Raw genomic sequence first — 16,983 nt, forward strand, 5'->3', positions numbered from 1 at the left:
CTTTTCGTTGAATTTGGTGCAATCCACACATATCTTTTTATCTCTCACACACCTTTGTTAATGATTGTCTATTGATTTTCTTTTATTCATTTGATCAAACGACAAAAAACTAAAAAAATAAAATAAAATATAAAAAGTAAAAGTAGATGTGTGAATAGTGCTACTCTCAATTAATTCAATTTTATAGCAATTGAGCGATTCCTAATAGTGTGACCATCTTTGAATCAAAAAGATTGGTGGGAAAATCTCATGGGCCCCCTTAAATTAATTCAACTTTGATTCCTTAAACTAAAAGAGAATGTCCAACCTAGATCAACAAAAAAGTTGCTATCACTAGAAGAAAAACCCACATCTATTACGGTGAATGCCTATGATATATTGAAATCCATCACGAACATTGTGCCTGTTAGAATTCTGAATGTGATAAAAAGTTTAAATTTCTACCACGGGCAAAACAAATTGTTAATGATATAACAACCACGAACAATGTCCGTAGTAGATTAGAATTTAACACCATGCGCTACAACCGTTGTGGACTACTAATTGACCATGGCCAATACCTGTTTTAAAAAGGTTTCCAAAAAAAAAAAAAAATTAAAAATTAAAAATTATATAAAAGAAACAATATAATTACACATTTAATATAATACCATATTTCATTTAGATTCATATAGTCAAATATATTACAAAGGGGTACAAAACTAACACTACCACCACTGATTTATACTAAAAATTTACCAAATTACACATGCAGCACCACATAGGCCTCTACTAACAAGAAAATGGTCACTTGAAAAACTTTACTTTTCCTTGAACATCTCCAAACGAAGTCCATTGAGAGTGAAATACTTCAAACCTATCATTGATAACCTATGAACAATTGAAACAAAAAAAAAAAAATGTAAATTACAAACATTCGCAAGTACTGAAAATAAAAATGCACCCGCAACAACAAACAGATTCAAACCTTTCATTCGAAAGATGTTTGATGAGCAAGGAATAGGTATAATGCGAAGGGTCACAACAACCATCAAACATGCGCTTAAGAACATCAAATGAACAATCAATTAATCCCGTAAGTTCATATCCATCAATTAGTAATGTGTAAGTCAACGAATCTTCTGTAATTCCTTCTTCATTCATTTTAATCATCAATTTCTCTCTCTTCTACATTTCCTATATTTTATTACCGTTTGTATATTTTATACTTTATGGGATAACAAGATTTATTACTGGGCGTGCACAATTTAAATTCAACCTCGGTAAGATCGATCTTTTGTATTCACTTTAGATTATGCGGCTAGTTGTGTCTTATGCTCGCTTAAAGTTATCTTTCGTTCATCAGTTTGGACTCCATAGTAATCCAATTGAGCCGAGGGCTATGATTTTCTTGTCATACACGTTTTGGAATATTTCTGGAGTCCTACACCGGTTGTTTGATGATCACGCCGAGTACCCCAAATTGTTTTTAACTAAAATTGTTAGCATGCGATGCGAGTTTGATATCTATTGTAATTGCGGGTCCTTGCGATCAGTTTTGAGATTTAGGCCCTGTTTGGCACATCATATAAAACACTGAATAATACTAATAATACAAAATACGGTGTTTGGTGCCTATTTGAATTAAATAAGCACCGAATTAAATAAGGGCCTACCTTTTTTATACGGTCTTTACCCTCTTCCTTCTACCGTCCAAAAGCACCGAACAATTTAGTCGGGCTTATCTCGCTCTCTCCTTCCTCTCCAGACGGCGGTCTCCAGACGCTCTCTCTACGCACTCCTCTCTCATCTGAATCCCAGGTTCGTCTTCTCAAATTCTTCTTCTTCGTTTGCATCACAGTTCGTCTTTTCATTTTTCTTCTTCTTCCCAGGTTCCGCCCCTCCCTCTGTTCTTCTCCCCCCCTCCTATTTTTCTTGCAATTTTCTTTCAATTGGTTGAATCTCTTTATTGTTTTCTCTCTGATTATGCAATTGATTATGTAATTTTGTGTTTTAATTATAATTTTCGAATTTTAGGGTTTGCTGTTAGGGTCCAATTTGGGGTCGAGTTAGAATTTTCACTACAGAAGCTCGCTCTCTCTCTCTCTCTCTCTCTCTCTCTCTCTCCCCCTGTCTCTCTCTCCCCCCTCACTCGCTCTCTCCTCGCCACTCGCCCCCAACTTGTCTTTATCGTTACGCTGCTGCTTTTTTCCGGCTACCCAAAAACCGCAGCGCTCGCCCGGTACGCCTCTTCGATTTTGCGTATAAAGTTCCAATTTTTATTCATATGGGTTCTTATTTTTGCTGTGTATGTTTAAGATTTTGCACTCACCGGGGTCAAATTTTGGTGGGTTTTGTGAATTGGGCATCGAGTTTCTGATGCTTTGAGAGAAATGGGTTGTCAGTGATGTTTTGATATTTCAATAGCTGGACTTGTGATTGGGTAGAGTGGGAGTGGGAGTGTGCTTCCTGTGCGTATTTGATTGGGTGTTGAAGTATTGCTTTGTTATGATTTCCTTTTGGTCTGGCATTCTGTTGATTGGGTGTTGAAGTATTGCTTTGTTTTGGTTTCGTTTAGCAGTTGTGGTTTACTGAATAGAATTGTTGATTGGGTGTTGAAGTATTGCTCTGTTGATTGGGTGTTGAATAGAATTGTTCTGGTTTCATCTAGCCAAGATGTTATCCTGACTCGTTTGACTGTGTTTCTCTGCTTGATCTTATCCTTCCTGCTACTGTTTTTTCTTGCTGCTGGTGCAGTTTTAATCAGCTGGTGTGGTTTTCTTCTGTTGCTCTTGACTTTTAGGCTTTCTTCTGTTGCTCCTGGTGTGGTTTTCTTCTGCCCGCCTGAGTTGCCTAGTTATCATTTCACCAAAGTTTTCAAGAAAAAGAAAAGAAAGAAAAAATGCACATTGTTTTTTTCAGTTTGAAAAATATTAAATTTGTGGCTTATTTTGTGTGTAACTTTACACCGTGTGAAAGTAAAAGTCATGATGACTTTTGTTTCAAACAAAAATTCAAAGTAGCCGATACTCTCAATTGGAAAAGAAGAAAATGCTGTTGGCATTTATTCCACTTCGTACTCATGTTACTTGGACAAAGTAACCGCAATTGACATTTCAAACCAACAATAATATATTTTGTTAAAAGCAGCATGCACATCTTTTGTTAAAAGCTGCAGCATGTATATATTGGGTACTTGGACAAATTGCTTCTTATTGAAAGCAAAGCAGCAGCATGCATATATTTTGGCTATCTGGACAAACTGTTTCTTACTGAAACCAACTTGCATTTGTATATTTTATGAAACTTGGATATGTGGTTGGATTAATCTATATAACGTAACGACTGTAGTCGTTTTTTGTGAACCTTCTTTTATGTTATTGGAAAATATTTTGAATTTGATGCATGGAATTTACTATTTTTCTTTGTTATTTGAAAATTTGTGTGGTTTCAGTAGGTATGAGTATGAGAAAAGTTCAACAAACAAATAAAGATTGTCAAATTTTTTTTTTTCCTTGTCCTATCCAGTTTAGTACCAAACACAGTATAAATAATACGGTCATTGGTTCGATACTGCACCAAACGCCCGACTAATTTAGTTAGTACTATCCGATGGCTATTTATCCTATTCGACAAAAATAGTCAGTACAGTCCGAGATGTAATGAGGCCTTAAGGGTTAGCATCTAATTCTGTCATGTCTTTGTGGCGGGATTGAATCGTTTGGAATAGTTTTCTGTTTCCATTTATATTCTCGTTTTGTTTCAGTATGTAAGCCTTTGTCTTATCTCGCAGGAACTAAACTTTAATTTGTAAACTTTTAGTTGGGACAGCTTGTGGAATTCTCGAACCTGAATTATGGCTCGTTTTGGTTCTTCTAGTTCCCGTTCACGTTGGGGTTCACGTTGGAGTTCACGTTCGAGTTCCATTTCCACTGGTGAGTAATTACGCTGGGAATTCGATTGTTTAAATAATATGTCAATCTGTGAGATGATTTGTTTCATCAGATATGAAACAGCCTTTCAATCTTTTTTTATAGTCATTTATGCTTTTTCTTCTTAATTTGCAGTACCCCTGTCCACTTACTCTGCTTTATCTGGCAAAAGGAGTAAGTATAAACGGTGCCCTTGTAATTTAGTTTTGTACACTGCTTGTGCTTCTTGTTGGGGCTTCGATACCTAGAATAATAATAATTTTCTCGCTATCTAATACGTAATTATTGTAACTAGCTAATAACATGTAATATTTCTGAGTTAGGTCCTAGTGCCTGTGACGAGGTTGCGGTGAGATATCCAAACGGAGGTTCTACGGTTTTTTATCATTCAAATTTTCGTGCAAGTGCAATTGGTCGTGGCATTTCTGATGAGCAATGCCAGTGGTTGCTTCGGGCGGTTGTTGAGGTACTTTCAGTTGCTCGATTTAAAAAAATATATATGGTCTATGTGCTATCTTGTTCTGCTTCTTGTGTTGTTCTTGTCAATCCTTGGAATGGAAAACAGATGCTAGATCATCTGTCTCTACATAAATATTGACAAGCGTTGCATCCCTCTCTTTTAATGGCAGCTGAGCCTTTTTGGCGGGCCTGATGACCCGGAGTTTAAGCTTTTCCGAGGTTGCCTGCGGAAAGAGTGTGGCATTGAGGTGGATGTTGAGAATGGTTCGTCCAAGAATGATTCGACTTGCACTAGTTCGGCTCAGGATTGAATAAAGATGAAGAATGAATGTGTGATTTTGGACCTTGGTGCCGACTAGTTAGCTTTGTTTATAAAAGTAGTAAATCCACATGCAAAAAGGATTTACTATAGGACCAATTTGCTTTGGATTAAAGTTATGTTGGGAGCTATCTATGAACTTTACTCATATGATCTGATATCATAGTTATTCCTCATTTTTATGTCTCCTATAATTTAACTTGAAAATATCATTTATTCTTCAAGTCGTATTTCATTTCTTGAGTATTATCATATATTTTTATGAAACAATGAGCATTAGGAGAAGAATGCCTGCGCAAAATCAACTTGAGTAAAAATTTCAGCTTTAAGGAAAACAGGCATTCGGCTTTGGTTGTTTATTTATGAACAATTATTTGGTGGTCGAACACACATTTGGCTCACTAATGGATAATGGCGTTGAGAAAGAAAAAGGGGTGTATGATGAGCAATTGAGCCAATTGAATTTGCAGCTGGAATCCACTCCTATTCAAAGTTTGGAGCCTGACATATTGTTGCAAGCTTTTAAGGCAAAGTTTTACAAAGTTCTAACTTCAGGAACTTCCTTTTTCTTTCTTGTTTAACTTTTTGTGAAATTAATTCCTTTAAAACAGCTAAATTACATACATGTGCATCAATCTCACAACAATTTGGTTTGCAGCAACAAGCGCCTGTAAATCATGTGTCTTCGATTATCTAATATATCATTAAAGCTTAATTACAGATGCAAAAACGGCAAAGTAAACCTTAATTACATCCGAGGCAAAGTAACCCATAAGTCATCTAAATGTATCAAAACAAATTAACAGTTTATCATGAATATGATATTTGATACCTACACCGTTGATTTATTGATATATTTGGATGACTACATGATTCCTCATTCGAATAAAGTTTTTGTATGGATGATCTTCAAATAAAGATTGAGAACCTAGAACTCATAATGGGCTTGTTAGATTAAATAAGCCACAACACGTGCACGTTACTAGCATGCTCCTCCGCTGCGCAAAGGAATCTGACGTAGAAATCGTTCATCTTCAATCATGGACGTATTACATTTCAATTATTCTTAATTGATTAAATTTTGATTTTTTTAAATTTATTTATATACTTTTATTGATTCGATTTAATTTTATTTTATTTTTGTGTTGAACATGATACAAGCTTTGGAAATGGAAAGCCAAAATTGAAGATAGAACCCGTTCACAATATTCATCACGCAATCCAGGTTCTTCCAAAACAACGGTGTTTATCTCGATATTTTTTCAGCCTTGATTGTGAACCTTCACAATAATGCATGACCCAACTTTATGTTTTACGAATTTTAAATACTACATAAATTGTATATACATTATAGTTATAATATTGCTAGTATGTGAATTAAATATGTGTGAATAAAGAAAAGAAAAAGAAAGAAAAAAAGGATGTTGAAACCCTAGAACTCATAATGGGCTTAGATGCCCTAGTCTACTCTAGACTGGGCCTGATCTACAAATCCCCAGCTTGAGCATGCAGCTCGCATTGGAGCCGCTAAGCCGAAGCTTGCGCTAACCCAGACAAAAGGGTCCTGAATGACTTGTCGTCCATGTCGTCTTCTTCGTCCACCTTGTCGCCTTTGGGCGATTTTCCGTCGAGATACCTCGACTACTATATGAATTAAATTTGTGTGAATAAAGAAAAAGAAAGAAAAAAGGGAAAGTTAGTTGGTTCAACCACGCACACCGTTTTGTGTGAACGCATCTAGTTTACTAAATTCATACCTAAGAATGCACATTTGACAACCCTCTCAGGTCCATTCAACCTCATTGAATGATACATAAAGACTCGTATAATATTGCCCAATGGCGCTATTTTGACCATTCAAGAGACACTTTATTCTCCACGTTCCGGAAAAGCGTCCATTCATGTATTTAGCAAATTCTTATCATTATTATTATTATTTTTTTTATAAATGCTAGTGAATAAATGGGCAGGAGTCAGACAACTCAAAGTCCCATTTCAAGGCTCGGCTAGCGCCCTCAAATTCTCAAGGCTGGTTGCATGGCATAGTACTCTACGAATCTGATAACGACTACAGAGATACTTTCAGTTGCTCTATTAAAAGAAAAAGAAAAAAAAAAAAGAAGAAGAGAGCTCTATGTGCTATTTCCTTCAGCTCCTTGTTCTTCTTGGCACTCCTTGGAATGGAAAATAGATGCTAGCTAGAGTGTAGAGAGATCATCTTTCTGTACACAAATTTTCATAACATTCGGGTTAAATTCAATTAAAGTTTGACAACAAAAAATTCAATTAAAGTGAATTTTTTCATCAACCAAGGGACATAATTAAAAGTTAAAACTTGAAACCCAGTCCGATATCGGAAATTGAACTTGCAATATTTTGTTGTCGAAAACTTGGGAACAATTTCTAGCTTTTTATTTCAGTCACTCTTGGTAGCATGATAGCATGAACATGAACATTCACCATAATGCATGACCCAACTCTACGTTTTTCGAATTTTAGATTCTACATAAATTGTGTATGCATTATATTCATAATTGTTGAATTATGTGAATTTGATATTGCCATGAATTGCATCAAATATACGTCCATGCGTTAAATTATCTGAATAAATATGCATTGAATTAATGGTTCTTCAACCACCCACCTAGCTATCAGACTCCACTGGAAAACTCGACACCTATGGCGTCTAACCCATAAACCCTAACTCACCTGCAACGAGACCATGGCCTTGCCATGCAACTTTCTGGCAAATTCCGACATGGTGTCGTGATTTTTGAACCAAAATCATTGAAATTCCAAAAGAATCTCATTGAATTTGGGTGAAATTCGAGTTTGAATTTCGTGGGTTTCCCTTTTTCCTTTCCCCAGACGTCGAGGTACTCTCTCCATCACTAGGAATTGGCTCCCCGAACGAAGTTTGTTAGATTCAAATTCAGCTAAAAATCCCCTACCAAAAGTTAGAGAATCCGCCCCAACCACAAATCTGCCATGTTCATGGGCCAAACCAGATCCAAAAATGGTCCAAAAGATCTTGTTTTAAAGCTTGAGTCACCTGAATATCTTTGCATAAGGACGCATCTCCAGAAAATGCCATCTTGAACGCCAAAAAGGTCAAATAAGCCCGAAACATTACTTTGACAGTTTTGCGCGCTAGTCCTTTATTTATTCTCCATAAATTAACCGTTTGGCATAAAAGTCTAAAACTTTGATACAAACAAGTTGAAAGACTTGCAAACACCCTCCAATTAGAATCACTTCAAAATTCGTCCATTTGATCACCTTTTATTCAAGAGGAAGTTGCAGGTTCCTACATTTAAACTATAATTAACACAATCAAATGCTAATAACAGGGTAAAATGTATAATATGAAATCGACTCATCAAGCACCACCAGAATTTTTACTAGATCATATTATTGTGGCTAACCCAGTGTGAGACTTAACCCACTCGCACATGCCTTTGGCGTAGATAATATCATTTGTCACAAAAAACGACTATTTGTGCTATGCGATATGGCCTAATTATATCCTCGCAACTGTTAAAATTTAAAGTGAAAAATTTATAATATTTTCCGGATACCCATAGTGGCCCGGCCCGCTTGGCCCATGAAACAAAGCCTACTATTTTTTGGTTAGGGAATTTAACATGTAATTCACAAATAGACAAAGGAAGAAGATTTAGACATATATTCCCAGAACCCTAATTTGGGGGTTTTTTTTTTTTTTTTTTTTTTTTTTAAATTTATTTTTATTACCGTTCGTATGTTTTGAACATTATGGGATAACAAGATTTATCATTGGGCATGGACAATTTAAATTCAACCTCAGTAAGATCGATCTTTTGTATTCACCTTGGATTACGCAGCTTGTTGTGTCTTATGCTCGCTTAAAGTTATCTTTCGTTCATCAGTTTGGACTCCATAGTAATCCAATTGAGCCGAGGGCTATGATAGTAATCCAGTTTGGACTCCTCAGCCAAACGTGCAGCTTGTTCTTCCTCGTCTCCTTTAAGTTCATAACTGCGGCATAACACAAGTTAGTACACGGCACCTAGTATCACCTAAGAATTAAACATGTTTTTCAAAGTAGGTAAAGGAACGATAAGTTTAGCAAAAACTGCACTACAAGCACCAGATAAACTCTGTTAAGAGTTAAAAAGATGGGAGCAATATATAGTTAAAATTTTGTATGAATTAATGAATAAAAAAGAATTAACGAATCAACAAAAGTGGATTTGAAGAAACTAGCACGAGTATAGACCTAGTGCCATTGGATCAATAATACTCCAAAGAGGCCGAGAAAGAGATGGTTTGTAGCTGGCAATAAAATGTAAAGATGCTCTTATGTTAAATTTCACTAGGATACATATGAAAAATAAAACCAGTGAATTAAGAATGAACACAAACCTGCATAGAAAGCTTTGCTACAATGGAAGTTGAAGCATATGGAACTCGTAAATAAACTACAACCGATGACATGTAATAGAGGTAAAAGCAAGTTTATATTAATCTGAGATAAACCTCTGTTGAACTTCCACTGTACGAAATGTCACCATATTTTCAAAACATATACTACAAACCAAGCTAGCTAATATCTACGAGAAAATCGACATTCACTTGCTAATTCATGAATAACGAACCAGTAAGCAGGAAGTTTAAAGCGAAACAGGAAGTGTATCAGTGTTACCATACATGTCCAGTGTAACTTCTGGCATGAGGTAATAGTCAAAACAAGATTTAAATGCATATGATCCGTTACCGGCCACACAATTCAGCGAATTTTCACACATGTAAACCGAAATTTCATTCAAACAAGCGCAATAGGAATTAGGATTTTGCTTTGAACTCACAAGTAGCGCTTGACTTCAGGAGGCATCTTCCGATTTGGATCCGAACCATCCATATTATCTGGTCCATCATCAAACCTCTGAGTCATCAGAATGTCATGATCATGATCTGTAAATGCCTCAGTGGGCTCCGGCATGAACCCATCAATACCGTCAGCAAATACACCAATATTACGCCCGAGTGTTCTCTTCAACTCGATTGCGGAATTCTTCATTCATTTATGTGTACTGCATAACACAAATTAGCAATTGATGACGTAAAAGAAAATTAACAAGTCGTTCACAAAGACAACAATCATAATTTAGGCCTTGGCAACAAAAGGCATAGGCGGAACTTACACTGACAAGTCAAATCTCGATAGCTCGAAATTTGCGGTTTGCAACTTCTTGCTGGAAAGGAAAATAACATTTAGATACTGCTGCAGTATAATGTAAAAAAAAAAAAAAATATATATATATATATATATATATATCAAAATTAGAAAATGAATCCTGCATTCAATCCAACGTGAAATTAGGGTTTTCAGACCGCACTATCATTACTTATTATAAAATGTGGTAAAGAAGAAGATGAGGGAGGGGGAAGAGAGGGGGAGAGAGAGAGAGAGAGATGGGCAGTCGTCACACACAGAGAGACTTGAAATGAATGAGAGCTCGGATTTGGCGGCAAATGGGGATGTGGGTGAGAGTTTTTAACGGTTTAAGTATTACATTTGTGTCTATTAACGTGAGACGTGGAATTTTTAAGTAGATTAGTGTTAAGACTAAATTTTCTAAACTAGATTATGCGGTTGTAGATTATTTGGATTATTAATTAAGTGTCTTAGCGTACTTGTTTCTCATTTTTAACACCTCTTTTGATTTGCAAATTTGTTTTAAAATTTTAGTCTCCCTAACGTTATCCATTTAAGTAATGTTTGTATGTCTTCCTTCTTTTGATATTAAATTTTAATGATATTTCATGTGGAAGTAGACTTTTTCATGTATTTAGCGAATTCTTTTTTACAAATGTTAGTGAATAAATGGGCATGAGTAAGAAAACTCTAGATTCCCACTTGAAGCCTCGCCTAGTGCCCTCAAATTCTCAAGGCTAGTTGCATGGCATAGTACGGTACGAATTTGATAACGGCTGCAGAGGTACTTTCAGTTGCTCTATTAAAAAGAAAAAAGAAAAAAAATAAGATCTGTGTGCGCTATTTTCTTCAGCTTCTTGTTCTTCTTGGCACTCCTTGGAATGGAAAATAGATGCTAGCTAAAATCTAGAGAGATCATCTTTCTGTACGTAAATTTCCACAACTGTTGCATATATAATAGCATAGCATGAATGGTTGACGAAACCTGACAAAATAACTCTGGATTATGTTCTGTATGAAAATATCGTTGTCTTTTTTCTTTTAATGGCAGCTGATCCTTTTTAACGGCCTGATCATTGGGAGGTTAGTCTTTACGACAAATGCCTAAAACGAGCTTGTTGCATTGAGATGGATGTTGGTTCGTTGAAGAATGTTGATTCGACTTCCACTAGACCGTCACATGATTAATGAAGATCCACAACTATATATTATTCAGATAAATAATAATACATATTTGATTGTACGCAAACTGGTTGTAATCGGAGACACTCTCTTTATTGAATTCTCTTTTTTCATCAAAAACAAAACATGGAATTGGAACCTTATGAAGGTTTGGTGCAAAGGGTTCGGCACTTTGTGGTGGGGACATTTGGAGCCAACCCCATACAATACAATATAATATCGACCTCTCTCTTTCTCTACCTGAAAAGGTCGAGTCGAGAAGGTTCGATAAGTTCATCGTTGGCAGCGGCTAATGGCGTCCGCATCCTCACCTTCCACCCTTTATATGGGAATTTGAGGTTCCAAAAGCAAAGCAAGGAAACCAACACCACCAATAGGCAAATTTGAAGTACCCAAAACAAGAAATTTTTTTTGAAATAGTAAACAGAATAAGCGCTTAGAATGAAATACTAAGGGGGTAGGGGAGTCAAGCACCTCATAACCAAATTTCGGTTTCGCTGAGATTTCATTGGCCTAAACCACAAGGCACACAAGGAGGAGTTCAAGCACCTCATAACCAAATTTCAGTCTCGCTCAATCCGCGTTAGTTTAAATTTGAAAAATTCTCTCTTTTTTTTTTTTTTTGACGGTATGATCTACACTAAGGGGGTAGAGAAGTGGCCTAAACCTCATAATGAGCTAGCAATAATGTGGTTTGAAAAATTCTCTTTTTAACAAATATGATAAATTTGATACATTTTTAAAACCTTACATTTAGGCAACAAACCAAACAAATAGATACAGCGGAGCACAAGATGGAGAAAAAGAGTTTATTTCCCTACTAAATATATTAAGCGATACATGATAACAAACTAAAACAAACGGATACAACGGAACACAAGATGAAAGTCGGGATTGCTTGGGCCACATCACCAGAATTTCCTTATCCGCTGCGCTAAGGAGTTTACCTTTCTAGTTTTGAAGCTGCTTCCATAATCTTTCCTTGATGTAGCCGAAACAATTACTATTGATGCGACCCACAAGGGTGGGCATGCCCAGGTATTTCTCGTGCCTGGAAACACAATGAACTCCCAGTATTTGGTTCAGCCGGCCTTTCACAGGTGATTTGACATCCCTACCGAAGCACACTTCAGTCTTAACCAAGATGATTTTCTACCCGGAGGCCACTCCATAAGCACGGAGAGCATTTGTGACATGGACAAACTCGGATACATTAACCCGGCAAAACAACATGCTGTCATCAGCAAATAGGAGGTGGCTTAAAGGTGGAGCCCTAGGGCAAATAGACACTCCACAGATCAAACCATCTTACTCGAGTTTAGCAATTTGGGCTGAGAGGCATTCCGCACATATAAGAAAGAGGTAGGGTGAGAGAGGATCAACTTGGTGGAGGCCCCTAGATGAGTGGAGATAACCAGTGCCGGCCCTGAGTGGGTGCAACAGGTGCCATCGCACAGGACCCCCAAATCGGAAGGGTCCCCGATTTTTCAAATTTGCATGCATTTACGTATATTTAGTAGTATGTGTAGAATATTACAAACTTGAGTCTTAGCACAAATGGTATTATTGCTTCTTTACAGTGGCTCAGGAAAGGGGTTCAAAACTCGTCTCCATCATCTTTTCAGTTTATTTTTATTAAACGCATAAGCTTCCACAAAATAATATAAAAATTTCACACAATAACATGAAAATCCAAACCCTAACCCTTATAAATAGTTAAGGAAAAACAATACGCCATCTTTCCACTTGTTGATTTGTTAAATTTTGTTGATTTGTTAAATTTGTTTGTGCTATTAGAATTTATAGAAGCTCAATTGAAAAATAAAATTATTTTTTTGAACAAAAAATATAAAATTCTTAGTGATTTTTAGGGCCTCCAATTCGCTTTCGCACATACCCCTGAAATATCAGGGCCGGCCTGGAGATAACCCCTCGGGCAACCATTCATAATGAATGAATAAGACACTGAGGAGAGAGGCCATCATCAATTTGACAAATAAAAAGTTCATTAAAATTTTTATTTTCTTATGCACCTCTTTCACACGACAAACCTTCTTCGCGTAAATCCACGCGATGGTATGTGTATGCATGTACGTATATACTTTTGATTTTCTTATGCAACATGAATAGAAATCACAATTTGACAAATAAAAAGTTCATTAAAATTTTGAAGAAGAAGAAGGAAAAAACAAAAAAATTCATCAGTCGTAATTGCTTAAGTAAAGAAGTTAGCAGCGCACTCGACATGCATTGCACCACCACATTTATTCTACTCGTTCAACTGTGCTCGCCACTAAACATTGTAATTTTTAGAGTGATTACTAATCCAATGCAATCATAATCAGAATAAAGAGTTGGTATTGGTATGTACAGACTGTAACTATTCATGTGCACACTAACTATAAAGAAGCGGAAACGTGACTAGGGCCCACATAAAATAAGAAATTGATCTGTTAATGGCGGGTTTGAAGGAGCGGGGTATTCTAACCCAGAAACATCAAACGCGCCAAGAAGAATTCATTCGAAAACTCAAAAATAAAAATTTATGGATACATGTTCAATAATGATTTATTTCTAAGAAAGAAAGAAGAAGTTAAAACTACGATTGACACTAGTTAAATAGTTATGACACCTTTACTAATTTGCCGTAATTAAAATCAAAATCATGAGTTGGTTACGAATTGTTTATGTAATCAAAGAACTATGAAAAATTTAATAATGTTCTCCCCTAGAAAAATAATTGTTGCCGGTCCTTTGGTAATTACACTGGAACATACTAGCAGCTAGCCACCCGCCATATCCCAGTCCATTCCAACATCGCCCTTCACTACTAGTCAACTTTCCAAACGACCAACTCTACGCAACATTTCGCCTTGCCTAACTTGATGACATATAAAAATAATTAAAGTCTAGATGCCGGAGAGACAATAGTGAACATGAGCAAAACCAAATTAAAGGACCTGTTTAGTAACTATTTGATTTTTAATTTGTAATATTTTTTCGTGCTTGAGATAGATAGCGAAACCGCATAAAAGTTTCATTTGTTTTATATTTATTGAAGCCAACCAGTAACCACTGCTCATCTAGTTAAAACTCAACAAGGTAAACAAGTTACAACATATCTCAACCAGCTGGGGATATCGTAAGAGGTTTGCTATTTGCACATTCTTTTTTACTTCTTACTCACTCCTGTTAATTTTTGTCCATTTATATTCTTCAATTCATTCTCGAAAATTGAAATGAGTGTATGAGAGGAAAAATGTGAAATCCCGTCCCCGAATTTCATTATTTAATTGCGTATTTTGTATTTACGCGATTTTTTTTAATATCTTAATTTGTTGATTATTGATTAGAGTTTAGTAAATATAACATGATTTTGGACACCTCTTGTCCAACATGTATAGTTTTGTGTGTTTGTACCGTCGAATTAAGACGTAGGATAATAGATACGTGTCTAAAATCCTACGTATCAGATGTGAATATGTTTTTCTCATTGGGTGTGAACTAGAGGTAAGGCGAACAACGCATTCGTCTTAGATCTCACTTAAATTAGACTTCATACATTTCATCATTTATTGTATTGTTGATCAAAAAGAAGAGGAAACAAAAATATCTCAGTCTCATGAATTCATTGTGACGTACCTTAAATTGATATCGTTGTGGGGAAAAAAAAATTCACATTAAGGTACTAAAGTATATGCATGCCTCATTTTATTTCAGCGTTAGGCCTCAGTTTGCATTGGGATGACTTTGGTGTGGAGAAATAATTCAACCTTGGTAAAAGATATTTATGTATTTATTTGTTTTTCTCAATTTTTTGCATGCCTAGTAATCCACGGAAATCATAACGAAATCAAGGAGTTGGCTTCATGTATGAATGGGGCACACTAACCACGCAGAGGTTGAAAAGCGACTGGGGCCCACACAAAAAATGAAATTGTACGCTGATACGGGGTTTGAAGGAAACAGCTAATCTGTCTGTCATGCTTTAAAGGAGTGTACTATCTTCCTTAAAAAAAAAAGAAAAAAAAAAAAAAAAAGAAGGGTGTGCATTTTTAATTTTCACATACCTTTTAATTTTCACTCCCTCCTTTCTCACAGCTATCCAAAGCACAAAAAGAAAATGAGGGCATTTCGGTCCGCCGGCAGCATCTTCAAGAGGTTGACGGGAGCCAGAACGGGAGGCACCTCAGCTGCCGCCGCAGAACCAAAGGTGAAAGTGGAGTACGACATTTCCCCTTCCCACCCCAAACATGTCATCCGGTTTTGCATCCATCCAGAGGACGAACAGAGAGCCAAGAAAATGATGGCGGCTAACCCCCCTGGGATTATGGATTGGCTCTCCCAAGTCAACATCATAGCAGCCAGTGCAGACCTCTTCTGGAAATCCGGCCGAGCACTGTTCAAGGCCAAGGAGAGTGGTCTGAAGGAAGCTTTGAGAGGTGAAGGCTGTTGCTTCGGCCCGCAGAGTCAGCGGCACCTTGCTTCCCTGTTTCGACAGTCCGGCGAGAACACAACTCGTCTTGAGTACCTGGAACTGGTTGCAGACCATTACGCGAAATATGGACTCGCAAAGGGGTCCCCTCCTCCTCCTCTCCGTCCTCCAGCACCATCGAAGCAGGAGGCAAACGGCAACAGCAACGGGAAGGGGAAAGGGGACGGCGACGGCGACGGCAGCGGGAAAGGCAACGGAAACGGGAACAGCAACGGGAAAAGAAACGGCGGCGGCGACGGCAACGGGAAAGGCAACGGAAACGGGAGCGGGAACGGGAACAGTAACGGCTACGGGAACGGAGGACCACCTGCACTTTCTGAGAATGGTACCCTGCCGGAACCGTTTGAGTGCCCATTTTAAAAGGTAAAATTGGAGGACTCTCAAATGTGAAATGCATGAGTAAAAAATTAATTATGACATAGTGTTGGTAGTGAAAAACGATGATCAAAGAAGATTTGACTAAATTTCCAGATCTGCAAAACTTGGGCCTTTGATTAATTACAGATCAACAAGAGTTTTGCGTTGCTTAATTTTCTTGTAATAAAGCAAACATAAATGTGTGAGCATGCATAGATTTTTCGAATGTCAATTACTGTGAATACATTAACTGGTTTTTGGGTTTTATGCTAACATTAGTTTGGGATGGGATTTGAGGCTTACGGTATTATTACAGTTTTAAGCATGTGACAGATTCCTTATCGATTCGTGCGTAGACGTTGTAATTATGGGCATGCGATTAAATCTATATCAAATAGAACTTGCATAAGTTTCTCTGCATATTGATGCATGCATACAAGAAAATATATGAACAGATGAATGAACATATATGTGTGAAATATGTTTTGGCTACAATCGTTTTTGTGCATATATGGTGGATCCGTATACATTGGTGGAAGAACAAATTGGGAAGAAATGTATTAGCCACTTGTAACTTTGATAAAAATTCATGAAAGCGTTTTTATAATTTTTGTGTGGTAGTAAATTGGTAATGAAGGCTTGCATTGACTTTTTATTGTTCAATCGTATGCAGGATCATTTGGTCGAAGAGCACAAGGATGTGAATAAGATTTTGAACATTCAGGCTAAGAAAGGAACAAAAGTTTTTTTTGATAGTTTCTTTCATTGAACGAGCGAGATTTTGTCAGTAGGTTTTGTTGCTCGATGAATTTGGATTGTAAATTGGAACGCTTTTTCCTGTTTCTTCTTCAGCTGGTTAACCAGCATATGAAACCTATCCTATCCTAGGCTCCTTAGTCCTTGCTAAGCTAAGCTAAAAAGAAGCCCACTATATAGAATGTGAGTAAAACCCCCGAGTTCCTTCAACTCATCGTCAAATCCTCCTCGTTTGCCTTTGAGCCCTTAATGTTTACTTCATCATCACGGGCAATTCCATCTCCCACGGGCAATCTCATGCCCACCG

The 16,983-nt window shown here is 36.9% G+C and overlaps 1 protein-coding gene and 1 long non-coding RNA gene across 5 annotated transcripts; both read left to right on the plus strand.

The window, feature by feature from the left end:
• Positions 1–1,627: 1,627 nt before the first annotated feature.
• On the plus strand, positions 1,628–4,865 carry LOC125478510. 4 transcript variants are annotated; one of them, XM_048586697.1, is made up of 6 exons: positions 1,629–1,800; positions 2,017–2,221; positions 3,773–3,914; positions 4,047–4,085; positions 4,235–4,377; positions 4,541–4,865. In XM_048586697.1, exons 3-6 carry the CDS (start codon positions 3,836–3,838, stop codon positions 4,679–4,681), a joined length of 402 nt encoding a protein of 133 aa, XP_048442654.1. In that variant the 5' UTR covers positions 1,629–1,800; positions 2,017–2,221; positions 3,773–3,835; the 3' UTR covers positions 4,682–4,865. The 4 variants fall into 4 exon arrangements, with proteins under 4 accessions (XP_048442657.1, XP_048442654.1, XP_048442655.1 ...); XM_048586698.1 differs by having other exon boundaries at positions 3,802–3,914; XM_048586700.1 differs by lacking the exon at positions 2,017–2,221 and having other exon boundaries at positions 1,628–1,800; positions 3,802–3,914.
• A 10,947-nt stretch (positions 4,866–15,812) lies between these two features.
• On the plus strand, positions 15,813–16,762 carry LOC125478644. Its single transcript, XR_007259433.1, has 2 exons — positions 15,813–15,926; positions 16,594–16,762. It is a non-coding gene; the product is annotated as an uncharacterized LOC125478644 (long non-coding RNA).
• The last annotated feature ends 221 nt before the right edge of the window (positions 16,763–16,983 follow it).

The sequence above is a fragment of a genome, unplaced genomic scaffold, assembly GCF_019419815.1.
Source record: "Pyrus x bretschneideri cultivar Hongxiangsu unplaced genomic scaffold, Pyrus_bretschneideri_v1 Contig25, whole genome shotgun sequence".
NCBI lineage: Eukaryota > Viridiplantae > Streptophyta > Magnoliopsida > Rosales > Rosaceae > Pyrus > Pyrus x bretschneideri.

Bases quoted from the DNA above. Each gene is read 5' to 3' on its own strand.
- LOC125478510 (XM_048586700.1), top strand. From the start codon at position 3,836: ATGGCTCGTTTTGGTTCTTCTAGTTCCCGTTCACGTTGGGGTTCACGT. The intron at 3,915-4,046 runs GTGAGTAATTAC...CTTAATTTGCAG, and splicing joins TTCGAGTTCCATTTCCACTG to TACCCCTGTCCACTTACTCT. The intron at 4,378-4,540 runs GTACTTTCAGTT...TTTTAATGGCAG, and splicing joins TGCTTCGGGCGGTTGTTGAG to CTGAGCCTTTTTGGCGGGCC.